The sequence below is a fragment of the Neolamprologus brichardi genome, chromosome 3 (genome assembly GCF_056152115.1).
Source record: "Neolamprologus brichardi isolate AB-2024 chromosome 3, ASM5615211v1, whole genome shotgun sequence".
In the NCBI taxonomy this organism is placed as follows: domain Eukaryota; kingdom Metazoa; phylum Chordata; class Actinopteri; order Cichliformes; family Cichlidae; genus Neolamprologus; species Neolamprologus brichardi.
In genome coordinates, this window is record NC_142106.1 from 37674718 (window position 1) to 37693959 (window position 19242).

At 41.4% G+C, this 19242-nt stretch overlaps 1 protein-coding gene across 1 annotated transcript in view; it reads right to left on the reverse strand.

Annotated features, from left to right (window-relative positions):
* LOC102789175 (phospholipid-transporting ATPase ABCA1) overlaps window positions 1-19242 on the reverse strand; it is a 180025-nt gene that overhangs the window by 70730 nt on the left and 90053 nt on the right. Inside the window, exons 29-31 of the mRNA XM_087838332.1 lie at window positions 17210-17337; window positions 12055-12153; window positions 11266-11455 (exon numbers count right to left, since the gene is read on the reverse strand). Coding sequence (XP_087694458.1) covers window positions 11266-11455; window positions 12055-12153; window positions 17210-17337 — 417 coding nt within the window. The remainder of the gene's footprint in view (window positions 1-11265; window positions 11456-12054; window positions 12154-17209; window positions 17338-19242) is intronic.

Genomic DNA, 19242 nt, shown 5'->3' on the forward strand with positions numbered 1-19242 from the left:
TAAGATGCAGAAGACTTTTCCCAAACACTGTGTAGCTTTAATAATGCAGAGATGACCTAAAGGCAATGTTTGTTGATGCAGGCTCATGCAAAACAGGTGCAGTGGCTTTTATTTTATTTACTGTCTGAAAGGATATAAAAGCACTTTGCTTTGCCCGCGTGCCGTGGAGCATCCTGAGTGGAAAGGCTGACCACAGACAGACAGGCAGACGCCGGCCGACCCGCCCCGGAAAAAACTCATCCAGTAAAAAACCCCAACAAAGCTAGAGAGCGTTCTGCATGTGGTATCTATCCACTCCACCGTGGAGCACATTCCCCCCAACTCTTATCATAATAGTCAATTAAGCCTAGCTATGGGAAGCCTGGCTGAAATCTACACCCCTGCCAAAGCTGGGGAAAGCTGTTTCTAATGTCAAAGGACCCTAATTAGATACCCTTCTGTGGATAAATGGGTACATTCAAACAACCAATTAAGCGAGGGTGCGACACATTGCTATGAATACACTCCACCTTGTGCAGAGTGATGCACACACACACACACACCGACCCCAAGCTGCTTTAGCCCTGCTTATTTAAAGAGCTAACACTATGCTAATTAGTAGAGTGATCCTTGATAAAGTGCAATTGAGACCCCTGGACTGAAATGCAGTTTACCAACACCACCCACCCCAGCTACACTGGTTATCTGCCCTTGTGTACAAACAGCTTGATGTGTGAGCTTTGGGCAAACATAGTATGTACCTCTATACATATTACACTCATTCTTTCTCACTTGTATTATATGTCAGATTACTTTAAAAGGCTCTGCGTTCATGAATTGCTGTAAAACGCACCAAATCATTAGTTTTTTGATTTTTTGATGATCTGAAGAGAGATTAGAGAAACTGTGAAAAATCAAATGGGAGAGGGAAGCAAAGGAGGAGAATTTTATGGAAGATGGAAAGCTAAATTCAAAATTGGACATGGGAGAAAGAAAAGGAGGCGGAGATCTCAAATTGCAAGGCAAAAAAAAAAAAAAAACAAGCAGAAGGAGAATGTAGAGGAAGAAGAGGACCCATCTGGCTTATGAATCAGAGATAAGGGGGAGGAACAGCACAGCAACCTTGGTTTATCTCTGAACAAACATGCTTTCCTTTCGAAAAAGCCACAGGAACTGAGAAACAAACAAAACCAAGGAAAAAAAAATAAGAGCTTTACACTCCACTGTGTGTACAATGAGTTTATACCCGGGCATACAGTCGGCATGGGTCTAATTATTTTGGCCTTCGTCCATATCCCCCATCAAAAAGACTGAAATGGGGACATTATGCGATTGTGTAATACCTGGGTCTGCATCTCTTGTTCATTACCTGGAAACAGCTTCAGTCTGTTTGGCATTCTGCACGACATCAGTTCTCCAGCTTGATAGCTAGGTAAGCAAGAAGGGGTGAGGGAAATGTAAACTGAGGAGTAATCAAATCTGTTGAATGAGCTGGCATACTCGAGCACTGGAGAGATAAGAGAGCGTGCTGTGTTCATATTAATCTTGCCACCGGTTACATCGTGCTGCTCCTCAAAGGTGAGTTTTATCTGGTGCGCACAAAGAAAAGCAATCTCGGGGAAGAATCTTCCTTGCTTAAATATGTCAAATTGTACAGTCACCTGTTTTGCCACTGAATACTGTGGAGAATGGGGAATAGAGTTAGTCATGCCACAATATCACAATACTCACTATAACAATCAATAGCATTACAATACAGCAGTTCTGCAACATTTAATACTACCGCAAGTGTCAATGCATGATGATACTTGTGTAATGGAAGAAGATAATGATTCAATAATGTTAAAGTCCAGGCTCTGGGGAGGCTAATCCATGACTGAGAGTGTTCAGCTGTATGCTTTTATTTCCAGGTATCCTTTTACCCATTTAATGCTGAAAAAAGAAGCTGTTGCCAATCCGAATCTTTCCAGATGTTTTGTATGGTGGGTCAAAGTCCCACTTCTTTAAGACATGGCGATCTCCAATACCACTGCCTAATATGGAGCCCTAATATGGAGCCCCAAACCATGACAGAGCCTCCACCGTGTTTTAAAGATGGCCGTAGACACTCACCGTATAGCTAACGGCTAATATCTAACACCGCTAACTAACACAGTAAGCGCTAGGTGCCATTTTACAGATGGCTGTAGATACTCACCATATAGCTAATGGCTAATAGCTAACACCGCTAACTAACACAGTTAGCGCCAAGCGCCATTTTACAGATGGCTACAGACACTCAACGTATAGCTAACGGCTAATAGCTAACACCGCTAACTAACACAGTTAGTGCTAACTAACACAGCTAACACCATTAGCTAACGGTGCCGCAATCAATGATTTGATTCAAGAATGTCACATTTGGATTCAGAACTCCATAAAAACTGTAGTCAATGATTTTCAATCAAGCTCCTGTGTAATCTGGCATACTTCAGCCCCTTTTGTCCCTCCACTGAAGAGGACGATGCATCTCTCACATCCTCTGTCAGGTCTTTGCTGGATTTTTCCCCATATTTCTCAAGGACGTGACTTTCAGATAATTTTCATCTGCTGTAGTTATATTTTTTTAAGGCTTGATAGTTCTTCTTTTGTCCTTTCCAATTTCCTCAAGTTTTTAAGGACACATGTCAACTTTTCATTTAATAGCTCTTTGGGAATCACCTTGTTGGTGCAAAAATACAATTTTATATCTGTCAAACTGTGCTCTCTTTGACATTTTTTTGTAGATTCAACGAAATGGGAACAAATGATTTTTTTATTTTTTGCAAGCGGCTGCTCGGAACAAAGTGCCTAAAGATACTATTTAAAATTGATTCTGGTATACCATTGGTCAAATACAAAGACTGGGCTGAACACGAGAGAGAAAGGAAAGAATGTCCGAAGAAAAGCGCTGAAAGATTTTCAGAAAGGCTGAATGACTTTAAAAAAAAAAAATCACAAAAAGGAAAAAAGTCTGGCTTTTGCACAGCACTGCATATTTTAAACTTTTGGTTTACTTTAAATGTATTAATAATCATAACGTCATGGTAGCACAAAGAGAAGCAATATATTGCTGAATCATCATACACACAAACTTCTACATTGTTGTGAGCTCCTTCAGCTCATTATAGCCTGATGTGTTGCTAGTGGCAGGTGGCCAGTTGTATACTCACGTGTACCCGTGTCACAGCACATACTTTGAGCGACGTTTTTCAGCTCAACATGCTCATTGTCCTGCATGATTATGTCGAATAGGATCACATCAGTTTAAACTGTGCTGAACAGGAGCATTAGATAATAGCTAACAGTCCTGGCTTACAAACAGGCACCTACTAACCACAACCAAAAGCCCCTCATGAAAGACTGAGCTGCAAGCATACAAGCCCGGTGAAAGAATTTCATCTAAAATCCCTTTTCCTTCTGTTTAGCTGCAACAAAGGGACTTCCTCACCCTCCGTTTGCCTCGCCTCACGAGTCAATGACCTTTCTGCTTTTGTTTTCGAGCATCTCTCGCTTTCTGCTGAGAAGGAGGCCATGGACAGGTCGTTTTACACCAAAATGAATCTGTGTGCGCTTGGAGTCAAAGTGACAAATCTGCAGGGTCCCGCAGAGAAAGGATGTGCCAGTATGCCGCGTTCGCCATTGGCTGAGGATGACCTGGTGGGGTTTGGAGCTGATCAGCACTTAACTGGATTTATTCCTTCAACAGCTGTTGTCAGAGACAAAACGTGCCCTCATATGTAAGGTTTATAGATTCATTATTGTTTCACTGAACCGCATGAATAAATTACTACATAAGATGCTGCAAATACAGCGGACTCGCCGACCCTCAGTGAACAGACGAGCGAGAAGTCCGGGGTTGTATTATAAATTCAGTTCAACAAACACTTGAAGGCATTTGTTTTTAAGCAAATTCTTAAACCAAGAAGCAAAGTTACACAATACTAGTTGTATTTCCCATGCAGAATTATCCCTTTTTTCCTCCATCCAATGCCCTACTTCAATAGCCTGATAGATGAGGCCAAGGAGAGTAATTTGCAAACAAGCCGTAGTTAGGCCAGCCTCCAAATGATAAAGACATCAATCGTAATACATTGAAAGTGGCGGCTTTATCAATTCCTCCGCACACATGACGGCCTATTCATCTGTGAAGGTTAAATATCACCAGCGAATGAGAGTCAATACCTTAGAATTGATAGAGGGCTTACTGTTGCCTGCCATTACCATGGAAACAATGATTTCACACTACCTCCTGCGGTGCCATGTCCACACTTTTTTCTCTTTTGTATTTTCTGTAGTTTCTCAAGGGCATATTCGGAGGTTCGGCAGGATGAAAGATAAAAAAGAAAAGTACTGTGAAGCCGGCACGCTTTGTCATGATTTATTCAACATGGGAGGCTTTCCGGTCAAAGGGAACACATCCTCACGATGTGTTCGGCTTCCACGGGTGGTCCATGCCTCGGAGTAACATTAAATTAGTGCAACCTGCTACTGTCAACAGGTAAACGATGCAGCGAAGATGTGATATGCAGAAGTTCAATTGTTTATATATGTCCGGATATCTCTGTATCTGTGATGATATTAAAAATCGTCACAGGCGGCAATTCTCCACGTGAAAAATGATGCTCATACCGGATACCACTGTGGAAGGTAACACTAAGAGTGTGGTCACGACCTTATGTACTACACTGTATACCAAACACTACAGCCTATGTTTTGACCCACTGGTAGACTTGCAGTTAACAGCAGGGAGGCTTCAGAGGTAGGAGAACGAAGTGTCGAGGGTTAGGGGTCACAGTTCTATACAAGAGAAGTGGATAAGCACCTGTGCAGGTTTAACAGTGGGATATCGGCTCTTACACAACTAAAAACTCACTAACAATTTACTATATTTGTGTTTACATCATAACGAGCTTTTTCCCCCCTGCAATTCAAACATTTTATTTTTTAAATAATTAATGTGTAACTTTTACCCTCGACCACAGCACTAAATCTTAGGATGGGAGATACGAGGATTGTGCAAATTTCCAGGTAGACAACTGCTTTCTCGTGAAGAGGTTGTGTTGCTATGCCTTTTTTTCTAACGTTCTCTGTGTCTTTCGTCATTCCCGAGCTTCAACGTCCAATTTCCGAGGCATCGGGACCAAAGCATTAGTTTGCTTCTCTTCTCCTGTCTTGATTGTCTGGATTGTTTTCAGCTTCGTCTCATCACCCTCCTCTTTTCAATTACCTGATTACTCTGTCTGTGTGTATATAATAGTGCTGTCTCGCCTTTGTCCTTTGTTGTGTCTGTTCCTGTCTGCTTTTTTGTTTGCTTCTTGGCTTCGTTTTGTTTTATCATCTGCATATGCCTAAATAAAGGTTTGCTTTTAGTTAATTCAGTCTGTCTTCACAGTCTGCATTCTGGCTCCTCAATCTCTGCGTTTCATGATAGCAAAGTCACACGTTTCCCTTTTTTCCTGATTAGAAACTTGTGTACAGTGTCTATGACCTTTTTGCAATCCTGTATAAAAACTAAACTGCAGTGTTTAACAATTAAATGAAGCTATTTTCCCAGCAAAATACCTTCCTAATTTCCAAGAAACTAAAGCTACTATTTAAGCAGTTTTTGCTCACTGTTCACTCACTTCTGTAGAAATCGCTGCTTGGTTGTGTTTAGGAAATATTCCTGGCTTGTCTCTCACAATCTTACTTTAATTCCCTCGTGCCTTATCTAATAATTGATTGCCAGAAACTGAAAGTGGGTGGCAAATGTTTGGTTAAATTCATATTCGTGATGCATCGCAGACAAATGCAATATGAGGAGAATCACGCGTGTCTAAGTGAAGTCTGCAAAGATCGTTGATTGAGTGGGAGCTGCTTTTTCAGGGGGCGAGGCTGATGAATGCACCCCACAGTCTCTGCGCTTGTTTTGCACGCAGCTAGTTATCGCCACACACTGATCTCTGTGATTTACTTCAGGATTTTGCATTTCACTGCGCTAAGTCCTGGCCAGGTGAAAGCATGCGAACCACATCATTGCACTAATTTATCACGGTTTCATCTGGCCAAAGAATGTGCTCCCAATACTAATCAGACTGCTGTTCATGATGTTTAGCGAAGTCTAATCTTCTGTCTGTATACGCCGTGTCCTTCATGCTGTGTGAACTGAAAGTAATTTCACTTTCTGCAGAATGCCCTTATGCCTGAGTGTGAGGTACCTGTTTGTATGTTTTTTAGGATGTCCTTGGTGTCGATTAGTTTGGCCACTGTGATTACTGCTACTGTGGCTTGTTCTACATTTCATGATTTCTCATGTTTGTGACTCTCACAGTCAGATTTTTTTAAACTTCCTCTTGCAATTTCTTTTCCATGACACAGCCATGGCTTGTTTATCCGGTCGTTAAGTGATGACGTAACGAATCCTACTTCTGGGCCTAAAATAGTCTGCGTTTAATATGGCTTTTGTGTTGTTAACATGTTTAATATTTTGTATTTTCTTCTATTTAATCTCAAAAAGCTCCTAAAACAGTCAGTGATCACGGTTGACCTCCCTCAGCTTTTATTACCGCTAATCATTTATTTAAGCTCAGTTTTTAAAACCTTAGGATGTAACTACAGCCCAGCCCATGCAGCAGTATATGAATGACTAACCTCGTATTGTGGATGGATTATCTCAGTTGTTCTCCTGGCTGAAGTTTGGTCCTTTTACAGCATCCTGCCACGCGATTACATTTGTTCCTGACCACCGAGAACACTCACGTTAACTTTTATCGAGTGGAAAAAAGTTAGCTTGTTTATATTATGCTAACATAGCTGTGTCGCTAGCGGTCACGTAGCACATCATTATATACCAGCTAGCCAAACTTCAGTAACCCTACAAACGTCACTGCTGTTTAGTTTTCTGTCTTCATTTATGTTGGAAGTGATAACAGAGCTGTACGTTTGAATTTGTTTCCAAAACCCCGCAGTCAGGACATGCTATATTGTATTTAGATAGAAGCTAGCGAGCTAACTTCCTGCTAACTTCTAACTCCGTTAAATGTCATAAATTCCATTTTCATGGATGCCTGGATGTTAAACTCAATTGTTACACCTGGTAGAGCAGAACGCTGATCATTTTATTAAAGATGAAAGGCTTTAGACAGTTTTTCAACTCTCAGTAATGCCATAGTGATCGTTTGATATATGGACCTGCAGCGGAGTTTAGGCCCAGACACGGCTAGTGACGTCAGACTTAACGACCGGATAAGTATAGTCGTACAATTTGGACATCTGGAAATTACAGGCCTTTGTGTCATTTTTGCCATTGGTGGTGCTACTGTGCTAGAGGGATGCACATCTAATGGGTTTCTCTTTTCTATCGTTCTCCGATTCTCCACTATCTTTACTTCTTCCCCTTCTGCTCTATTCTCATCCTAACTTTAAAATAATTTTAGTGGCAGATTGTAAAATAAAAACTTAAAATCCTCAAGGTTGTTTCCGTGGAAAAAGTAAAGTCCATTTACAGGACCTGGATTGGAACAAATTAGATTTTATAAATAAATGAGAAATGACGCAAGTGGATTTAACAAGATGCAGGCCAAAACTGGCCTTCACAAATGGTCTTTTTACTGTGGCTAAGTGTAATAAAACGACCAGCCACTTACAGTACGACACGATAAAGTAGAAATTCAGTTGAGCACCAAAGTAGGAGCAAGAAAAAGGACAGGGGTTGTTTGAAAATTGAGAAGCACATGGAGATAAGGGAAAAAGAGCAAAAATGAAAAATTAGGCTTGGGAAAGAAAGCCCTTCATAGCTTAGCGGGGCTATCGGGAGGATACAAAGACAAGAATAACGCCTCAACAAATGGGGGACTCCTGACAGTGCTGTCATGAGCTAAGACAGAACATCAGGGATGGGAAAAGGTTACACAAAGGGCACTACTCTTGTTTTACTGTCTCAGCGATCATCCTTTAGCATGATTCGTGGACAGGTGCTCCTTTTAAATGGCCCTGGAGGGCCATGTCGTGGAAAGGAGCACACGGCGAGACTCACAAGTTCAACAAAGAACTACAGATCAATGCAGAGTGTGAAAGTGCGCTGATTGCAGAGTGGTGCTGTATATAGGGGGAGTGAAAGGAATAAGGTAGGGGAATAAATGAGCGGCAAATGAGCCCAGTAGTTTTAGAGAATATCATTTAATGTCGTGCTTGTTGGAGGTTATCGACTTTGCGGTTTTACCCTTTTTTTTTTACTTTTTTCTCTTAGCACTTCCAATATGACATCTCCAAATGCATCAAAGGTTTAAGAGGAAATGTCACAGCAATTATCAAATTAAGCCATTTCAGTTCATGTGCCTCAATTAGTATTGCAATTTTTCTCCTCACTGAACCAAGGCTATAAGTGCTTTGAAAAACTGATATTGCAATTGCTGTTTAAAACCTAACCCACAGAAGTTGACACCTTAAACCTCACTGAGTAAACTTACTGTTTTGTTTCTCTCAGTTCACTTCAATTCAACTAAATGTTATTTATATAGCAACGAATCACAACAAAACTTCCCTAAGTGTTTTATATTGCGTGGTAAAGACTCCATTATCACACAAAGAAAACAGAGAAAACCCCAACAATCAAATAATCTATCAAAACAAGTGCTTTGGTGACAGCGGGAAGGAAAAACTCCCTTTTAACAGGAAGAAATCTGTGAGGCTACCTGAGCTAGCTCACCAACATGAGTTATTTCTGGTGTTTGCGTTAAAGACATTTTGATCAACAGTGTTTGAAAATTGTAGAATAAAAAAATATGATGTCACGATCAACGTGGATGCCATGGGAAGTTGGCATCTGCTGGCTTACCTTCACACTTTCAGGGGAAAAACAGTAATTACTGAGCTGCCCACTCACCAAAGTATTATCCAGCATCCAGAAGTAGCATGTCATTGTCACTGGGCTAACACAAGCCCATGCAAAACTGGGAGAAATTAAAATAATAATAACAATATGCAGACACTCAGCCTTGCAGGACTAATCAGCACAGACCTCCACGTCTAGAAATAAAGATCCAAATGTAAAACTGTGAATTAGCTTCTGTAATTGTAATACTTCAAAGCCAAACCTCAGGCATTAGCAATCAACACTCCCCTGCTCATTTCCACCCTCTATCTAGGGTAAACTACTACAAACAAATTCTCAACCGTCATAAGTCTCCAAGAGGAAGAAAATATTGGCAGATTTAGCCAGGGTTAGCCATGAGCCATTCAAATTCTAATCTCTTAAAATGCAGGCACATGCCACAAAGCCTGAGCAAACAGACAAAGCCATCTCTAATAAAATGACATTGGAGTGCAGTGACAGCTTCTCCAGCCATTCTCTGTCAAGCTTAGATTTCTCATTATCATTGGGAGACAGCAGTGCAAATCATTTAGCTCCAAATGAGACATTGCTTTCACTCTGTGCCGTGATTGGTTCAGTCAGCAGGTGGCAGCTGGTAGACAATGATGCTGTGTCTCTAACTTGTCAATCGATCCCAGCCTGGATCAAACCCCTTCAGGTCAGGTCCATGCAACATTTGCCCCAGCTGCCATGTGTAGTGTTAAAGTTATGGTCCATAGAGTATTGCTATCCGGTCGTAAAGTCTGACGTCACTAGCCATGTCTGGGCCTAAACTCCGCTGCAGGTCCATATATCAAACGATCACTATGGCATTACTGAGAGTTGAAAAACTGTCTAAAGTCTTTCATCTTTAATAAAATGATCAGCGTTCTGCTCTACCAGGTGTAACAATTGAGTTTAACATCCAGGCATCCATGAAAACGAAATTTATGACATTTAACGGAGTTAGAAGTTAGCAGGAAGTTAGCTCGCTACCTTCTATCTAAATACAATATAGCATGTCCTGACTGCGGGGTTTTGGAAACAAATTAAAACGTACAGCTCTGTTATCACTTCCAACATAAATGAAGACAGAAAACTAAACAGCAGTGACGTTTGTAGGGTTACTGAAGTTTGGCTAGCTGCTATATAATGATGTGCTACGTGACCGCTAGCGACACAGCTATGTTAGCATAATATAAACAAGCTAACTTTTTTCCACTCGATAAAAGTTAACGTGAGTGTTCTCGGTGGTCAGGAACAAATGTAATCGCATGGCAGGATGCTGTAAAAGGACCAAACTTCAGCCCAGGAGAACAACTGAGATAATCCATCCACAATACGAGGTTAGTCATTCATATACTGCTGCATGGGCTGGACTGTAGTTACATCCTAAGGTTTTAAAAACTGAGCTTAAATAAATGATTAGCGGTAATAAAAGCCGAGGGAGGTCAACAGTGATCACTGACTGTTTTAGGAGCTTTTTGAGATTAAATAGAAGAAAATACAAAACATTAAACATGTTAACAACACAAAAGCCATATTAAACACAGACTACTTTAGGCCCGGAAGTAGGATTCGTCACGTTATCACTTTTTTTTTTTTTTTTTTTTGCCTGTCCCATTTGGTTCTTTAGCCGTCAGAATTGTTGTCTGAAGGCCACGTCACGTCATCACTTAACGACCGGATTGACGTGTAGAGTCAAAGTGCTCAGGACTTTGGGGTTTGAGCAGAAAAGGTGAGGTCCTTTGCAGATTCTATTCGGGAACTGCATGCTATGAAATGTCCTAAGGGACTCTACAAGGTAGCAAAGTTGGGGTATATCTGAAAGGACACATTATGGGTTTATTTAAAGAGAATTTTAACAGGTGTGTGGAACAAGCTGAATCACTTGCAATGGCCAAGTCGGTATATTTTCAGTAGAATCAATTTTGGCCCCATTTTCATGCATGCTCGCTAGTTCACAAAAAGGGAAGCAGCACAAAAGGCTGATTTACATTTTGCAATGCAATGCAAATTCCTTGTTAGTAAGTACCTTTACGTTCTCAAATCAAAATGATGCTGACTGGGACTTTCAGACTGCAAGCCAAAAGCTTCCATGATAAGCATTTTTATTGTACTGTTGTGTCACTGAGTTATTTTTTATTTTTTTACATTTAGACCACTCCGCTCTCTTACTGCAGTTTATCCCTCCATGACACACATTCAGTAAATGTATGCATTTTACCAAAAAGGGGGAAAGAACGCTACACATCCAGCTGGGTACAGTGGCCCCTGAATAAGCAGCGACTCCATGTCTCGCTCAACAGACCTCAGAGAGATACTGACACATTCACTGTTGCACATGATCGATCTCATAAATCTATAACATACAGTACGGACCGATCCACCCACTGCACCACAGACAGACACGTTTTCTGGAGTCGGACACTAACCTGTGGCGGAGGAAGGCCGCCCGCACCGGGCGGGCAGTCGGGCAACATCATTGTCCGTTTAGGAGTGCTGCACTCGCAGCCGGGGGAGGGGTTAGACATGCTCCAGTTTCCATTCAGAAAGATGTCAGCGACTGACTGATCCACGGAGGGAGTGAACCAATCAGACCCCGTGGAGGAACAAGGTAGATTCCTGCAGGAAAATGAACATGAATATTTCACCGGCAACCGATCACCCCTGTCACCTACATCCATCACTGTATGCCTTATTTCCACTTTTTCTTAAACACTGGTGGTGTTTGGGGGATAAATCATAACAGTAGCAAAGCTTCATCATCGTTTTAATACAGCTTTGTATTTTTAAGACTCCTGGAAAATAACCATTAATTAAAAGATTACAGTTTGTGTTTTAATAATGCATGCACAACAGGCCATTCAGAGCGGCTGCCGTAAACAAGAACTTCCGAGGACTCCGAACGCTTTAATATTTCCATCTCATAGGTTTAAACAGGTATTCATTATTCAGCTTATCCTGATCAAGACTGCGGAGAAAGCTCATTATTTATTGATCAAATTTGTTTTTACAAATTGGTTTTCAAAATCCTGCCAAGCACTTTTTTTTCCTAGCTCCATGCCTGCTGCTGGATTTGTCGGAAACAGGCTCATACACGCATGCATAACAACTCACCAAACATACACAGCTTGCAAAGATTCAGACTCTGTCAGTATCATTTGGTTTTGATGTTTGGCCGGATTCTTAATTTGCGACTCGTGTATACCCAGCCTACTTACGGTATAGGGTCTCCTTTCATGCAGCGTGTCCCAAAGCCAGGCTTGTTCAACAAGCTTTCCACCACCTGGGACACCTCCGTATTTCCTGGCCCATCGTTGCTGTAAAATTCAACATAAAATAATGAAAAATTCCTCATTAAATATTTCAGTTTAATCTCTCACAGAAGGTCCACATAGCAATTTAATCCATGAGCGCCAGCCAGTCTGTCACAATGTCAATAAAACAGACAAACAAGAATTAAATAGGCAATATGAAAGAGAATGAACTTGGACAATGGCCTGTTGTGGCAGAATCGCTGCATAATGGGAAACATGAGAACAGGGTGTCTACGGGTAAAGTAAAATTTAAAGACTGTTTTAATGTCCCTTTTAGGCCAAACTGTGCACAAATCACAACTGAAAATCTGCTCGTTATAAGGAAACACATTCAGAAATAAACAGTGTTTTTGTGACAGGCTGATGGTAAAAAAAAAAAAAGTCCCTAAAGATGCAGTTTAAAATTTGTTCTTTGCTGTTCGGTTCGGCTCTTTTTTTAATGCTTGTGTGATTTCAGCCCGTTCTCACTCCCGAGGCATAACATGCCGACGTTTTGTCACGTCCCACGGCGTTCCTGAGGTACGCGAAAGGAGACCATCGGCGTTCTTATGGTACGTGGCGGGTTATGGCTGAAATCCAGTGCAATGACACTCCTGCAGTAATAGACGTTCCAGCCCTGTATTCCAGCCCTAAACATAACCTTATTCCTGACCTAAACGAGGACTTTGATGACGTTAAATAGCGTGTTTGTAAGCGATTTGAAGAAAAAGCGAACATGTGTAGATTGAGTCCAGACGGTTCTCATATTTCCTCATTTTTCCGAGGTCGTCATTTAGGAACGTGGTGAGTAGCCGAAAACGTAATATGTTGACGATTTGTCAACGAGCGTAAAATGTTACGCTTTGGGAGTAACAACGTGTTGGTGATTTAGAGGTCAGTGACGACAAAATTCTTTTTAAAACCCAACTTTTTGGAAGCAAAATACAAATAATGAAGGATGGGTCAACACTTTTACTCTAGCAGGGGAAGTGTTAATTCATGCCATGTCGGTGTCCATCCATCCATCCTTTTTCTGACTCTTATCTAGTCCAGGTCATGGCGACAGCGGTCTATACCCAAACCACCTCAATTGGCTTCTTTCAGTGTGGAGGAGTAGCGACTCTACTCTGAGACCAAGCTCCTCACTCTATAACTGGCAGTCTAATCGCCGGTTGTGTATTCTCAAGGTATTTCTTGTTAAATGAGCATCTTCCCACTTCCACAGAGTAAAGAGCAGGAAGCAGGGAGTCTTAGCTATCATCATCACACACGTTCCACCAGTGTATTGCCAAAATGAAACCCCCAGACAGTCCCAGGCATCTGGGATTTGTTTTATTTAGGCATGAGATAAAACCATTACATTAGTTTTTGTATGTCATAATTAATAACAATTTATTGTTAATAGTTTTGTGTATGTTTTGGACTGTTCTACCAGTCCAAAACAACATGACTGTTATAAATCTGTTAAATCAAGTGAAACTTCAGAGCTAGTTCAATCAGAAAAAACAGTATCTGAGGTTCTATAGATATTTGTTTTAGAAGTCCTGTCTATCGTCTCCTGCAGCACTTGATTGGGACATTTAGAGTGCTGTCTAATTCATTTTCCATATTGACAAAGAAGAGAAGATTGGAGTGACCATTAATGCCAAACAAATTTTTACATTCAAGAACTCCTGAGAGGAAATGAAACACGCTGCCTCGAGGATTCGATGTGTTGAAACGCTGAATAGCAATGCTCGGTGCTGCTGGAGTTATCTTAACTGAGAATGAGAGAAAAATCTCAGAGTTTACCAACTCTGTTTTTCGGCCAGAGAGTCAAAACTTCTTTGACATCATTTATTTAAACATTATCGACTGTAAAGCGATGATGTCTATAGCCCGAGCTCAGTGCAAGCACGAGCCGATATGACCCTGATCGAGATTCTGTGTACGGGCTCCTCAAAGCCTTTCATAATTATCCCAGTGTCCTGTACATATCTGAGCCCGGCCTCAGTTAAACAGTCTTCACATTCCAGTCCTGTTCTCATTACTAACCACACACACGCTGCCCTTTATCTTAAGGGTACTGTGGGAGTTAAAACACAGTGTTTCATAGAGACCACAGCGATGGCTTCCTGCCAGCTGTAGCCACAGCCCGGCCAACCGTTTGGATTAATACAGTGTTCATTGTCTCATTTAGAGGCGTCTCCGTGAAGGTCACGCGGTCATTTTCTTGGCCACCAGCGAGCGCGATTGAAGTGGTCCGATTGTAAAAATGGATTATGTGCAGCCATCTGTTTTGCTATTAACAATGGCTGGGTTACCATGTTATTAAAGATAATAAAACTATTGGACGGTTGTAAAACGAAGACTTGTGCATACACACAGAAACAGCGGAACTAATGAAGAGTTTATCTAGTCAAAATGACACAGCATAGATGAACTGAAGATAACTGCAGAAAGTCAAATGAAGGCCACGTGACGACACAGAATAGAAAAAAAAAACCTGTTGGTCCACAGAGCAAATGTCCCAACTGTTAAAATTTTAAATGAGCATATATTTAAAAATAAAAAAGTCACTTCACATTTAAATCATGTTTTGTTTTTGTTTTTTATTTTATACAGCATGTTTTGGATTTCAGCACTGTGGAAAGAGACTTGAATGAATTAGCACCACGGACAGAGCGAGACTCACACTTAGGTCTGTTTCAGGACCACGGAGAGAGACAGCACTGCATTTTGGCAAAGGCAAAAAACAAAAAAAAAGAATAAATGGTTCAGTTGCACTTTTTAAATGGCTTTTCGTGTATGTGAGAATCACCTAAAACCTCACTGTACATTTTAAAAGACTTTTTAAATGACTTATTAGCAGCTCTCAGTGCGGTGACAAGTTCTAGGGCTGCTGGTAACAATGCCGTCAGTTTTAAGTTTTAAGAAGACTCTGGTGACTCCATCCATCTATCCACTTGGGGTACATCCTGGACAGGTCACATGAAAACTAGAAAAAGGGTTAGCTGTTTCTCCTCACAGCCCACCAGTCTGCCAGGGCCTTTCCATGTGGAGTTTCCCTGGTCTCCCTGTGCCTGAGTGAAATCACTCCAGGTGCTCCAGCTTCCTCCCACAGTCCACAGATGTGCATGTTGGTTAACAGGCGACATAAAATTGGCTGTAGGTGTGATTGTGAGTGTGTCTTGTGTGTCTCTCTATACAAATTGTTGATCTGTCCAGAGTTTACCCCACCTCATCAGAAATCATCAAAAAAAAATGCCTGTTTATATATTTAACCTGTCCAGCATGTGATGCCAAAACTGAGGTCTAAAGAAAGACGTGCGTCTACTTAATAGCAGCACAAAGCACAAAACGTAGCAGAGTAAACTGATGCAGGAGGGTAAAGTAAGTCATATAAACTGAATCTGCAGGAAGTGTCATTTGTAATTACATAAAGTGTTATGAAAGCAACCATAAAATTCTGCTGCAAAAGAGCATTAAAATGTTTCAGTTAGTGGTGACGGAAATAAAACAGAACTAAAATCTAAAGTTTATGATCTAGATGACTAGAATGCCGTCTCTATATTACATCATATCTTCACTCCGACCAACAGTTTTGTTTCTGTCTTGAACGAGCAACTTTCTCACGAGGCAACACTTATTACCTATTATGCCTCGATATCCTCTGAGCGAATTTCCGCAAAGTGCCTCAGTGGGAAACACCTGTAGGCTGAATAACTAACAAACACCTCTTTGTTACAGGAGCGCGGGATGAATTAAGAGTAGTTCGCTGGCCTTGACAGAAGCTGCAAATGTTGATTAAATTGTTGCAGTTGTTACATCGAAAGGGTCATGTTACAGCAATTTTGACTTTACTGGTGTGAACGTGGAGGTATTTAACTATAAAATCCATACCAGTTCATCACCGCTACCATCATCATCATCCTTGAGGCTCGGTCGGGGGGAAAAGAAAATTGGAGAAATACTTCAGTACGCCTTCAGGCTTTTCTAACAAATCTATTCAAAAGCATGGGTTGTTCCATAATTTAAGTATTACTGTTGCCTAAAACTAACAAAAGAAAAGCTGTAAAGTGGAGAGAATAATAATAATAAAAGACAAAAAATGGTAAATTAAGTCCAAAGGCAACATTTACTTTTCACTTCACCTCACCTGACTTCCAAAAATATTTCTGCAATTATTTTCCATCCTCCTTCCCCAAAGCTGCAAAGCTATGACATCACCGTAGGCGGCTGTGGCTCAGGAGTTATTAGAGGCCATCTAACCCGAGTCACCCGGCTCAGTCCAGGTGCTGGGGCCATAGAGCACCGTATGGATCTGTGTGTGTGTGATTTGGTGAATGGGGCTTGTAATGAAATGTGCTTTGAGAGCTCAATTAGAGGAGAAGCTCTATATAAGCACCAGTCCATTTACACGATCCGCTTACAATGGGCGCTGTGGTAACAACACCAAAACAGCAATATTAGATGGAGTGATTTACAGTGGTGCATATCAGCGCGCCGCACGCGCCTCCTGAAGTGCTTTCAAAGTCCACTGGAGCCGGGCCTTGTCACAAGCTTTTCCATTCATTTGCAATGATGCTGAACGGCAGCCGAGGACGGGCGGTGTCCAGATCGACGTCCTTGGCGAGATCATCTCTCAGAAATAAAACGGCGAGGCCTGTTTCTGTAACATTTTTGTATTTTTTGTGCTTTGATTTTTCCATCTTTGAAATTGAACTTTCCTACACAGTTGCAGTGTCTTGTTTATCTACTCAACCATGTCTGCTATTACAACTACCCACTGCTCCCTTAAATTATTCAGACCCCATCTGCCTCTGATAACAGTACAGATCATTTGTTAGAAGATTCCTTCGCTGTGAAAATCACGTTGGTTCGGTTTCATGAAACGGCAATAACCTTACTGATGTTACTGTTGTATGACATCATTCAGCAGCAGTATCTCCTAAACTTAAAAAAAAAATCTAAAATAAATCACAAGTTGTTGTTAAGGCTCAAATCTAAATTAGAATCTGGGGTGAACTCGATTAAAACGCCATTTTAACTGATACCTGAAGAAAAACCACAAATCATTACTACATCTTAAACACGTTACCTATAGAAGGTGGTTTGAGGCAGGCCATACATCCAGGGCTGGAGCTCCAGGGGTGGAAATTCGGTGAACGGCGGGACGATGAGGGAGAAGATCAGAGACAGGCAGACAAAAAAAGCAGGCAAGACCACCTAGGAGGATGGTGACAAATTTAACAGTCAAAAAAACGACTTTCTTTGTTTTCCTTTTAACAGTTCCTGCTCTGCCCCAGACATTTATCTTACATCTGAAGCTCTTTTGAAGCAAAATGTAACAGAAATCAATTAAAACAGATTTCGCTGAAGTCTAGGGAAATAATTGCAGCAGATAAAAAAAGGAGAAAGTAACGAAACTGAAACAGTTTTACTACTCGTCAAAGTTTCTCGAGCAAAATCAGAAACACAAATCCTTCATGCTTCCTCTTTTTTTTTTAAATTTTAAGCCTTGAAGTTCCATTTAATCATGGATGTGCTGCACAGTTCCTGCACAGATGCAGGAAGCGAGTTGGATTCATTTTATCGCCAATATAACGTCACAGCAGGCAGCGGGTGGACGGAATCGGAGCCACGTTCCTTTTAAACAAATACAAACAATCATTATTATGCATCGTTTTAGGATGCACGTGCGACCCAGGCGAGCGTTTTATGCACTCGGAACGGTCGACGAGAGATCGATTTCACTGCCGCGCCTCCACCGAGCCGCCGCGCTGTTATTACATTCCACGTGGCGCGTGGTCCGGACTGATGCGATCTACAGCGGCGGGGCACCGACGCAATAATGTATGCATATTAATATGCTCCCCGCCAACTTGTTTGGGCACTTCTCCATGCTTTATGAGTTTGATTAAACACTTCCAACACTGCCACCATCATCTGGCCACTCTGATGTAATTAGTTTCTCGCAATTCTCTTGTCTTGAGGGTGTGTGTGTGTGTGTGTGTGTGTGTGTGTGTGTGTGTGTGTGTGTGTGTGTGTGTGTGTGTGTGTGTGTGTCTGTGTTTTTAAAAAAAAAACAGACGCTGCAACAATACTACCCCCCCACCCACCACCCTCCAAATCCTCTTTTCTTCATCATGTAATTTGCTTTTCATTATATTGTTAGAGCTGACGAAAAGGTCTGTGTGGGGGGGAAAAAGTGCGGGATATCTTTACTGTTTAATCATTCATAGGTCGGGGTGCGCTCCGCAGCAAAGGGGAGGTTTGCACACACTTGATTAATTGCGGGGCATGCAATTTGCAAGGCCAATTCAAGATGCTACAATTGAAATCCTGAATTTACTACATGGAGCCATGGCCACGGAAATGTGCTTGGAGGGAAGATAAAGAGCAGCAATGAGACTGAAAAGCTTAATGGCAGACCGCAGAGAGAAGGAACTATTCTTGTTCTGTTGCTCCCTCGCTCTCCCTCCCTCTCTCGGCAGTAATTGCAGGTGACAGCTGGCACTTCTTCCATTGAGAGAAATCGGCAAAAAACAGGGAGAAGTCATTATGCTCACAAAGCCAAAGCACTCACATGAACAATGCATGAGTTTATCGCATTCTCAAGTTTGGAGGGGATTTAAAGTAGAGGATGGGATTATATGCAAAATGGGTAAAAACACAACATGAATAAGATGTGTTGTGTTGTATGTGTGTTTCTTTTTGCAGCAAAGTCAAAAGCCTCATTACAACACAACCATTCGTGTCAATCCAATTACACTGATGAATAATAAATTTAATGCCACAGCTTGCATTAAAGTGGATAATAGCAGCTCATTGAATATTTTTCTGTAGTCTTAAAGACGGATATTATGTTTTTCCTTGTTTTCCATGGTATACAGTAACTTTATTAGGTACACCTTGCTAGTACAGGGTTAGACATTTGGCGAACATTCAACAAGGTGCTGGAAACACTCCTCAGAGATTTTGGTCCACGTTGACATGAAAGCGTCGCACAGTTGCTGCAAATCTGCGATGTCAATCTCACATTTCAGGGCATCCCAAAGGTGCTCTGTTGGAGGGAGAGCTGGCGACTGTGGAGGTCATTTGAGTGCAGTGAACTCATTGTCATGTTTAGGA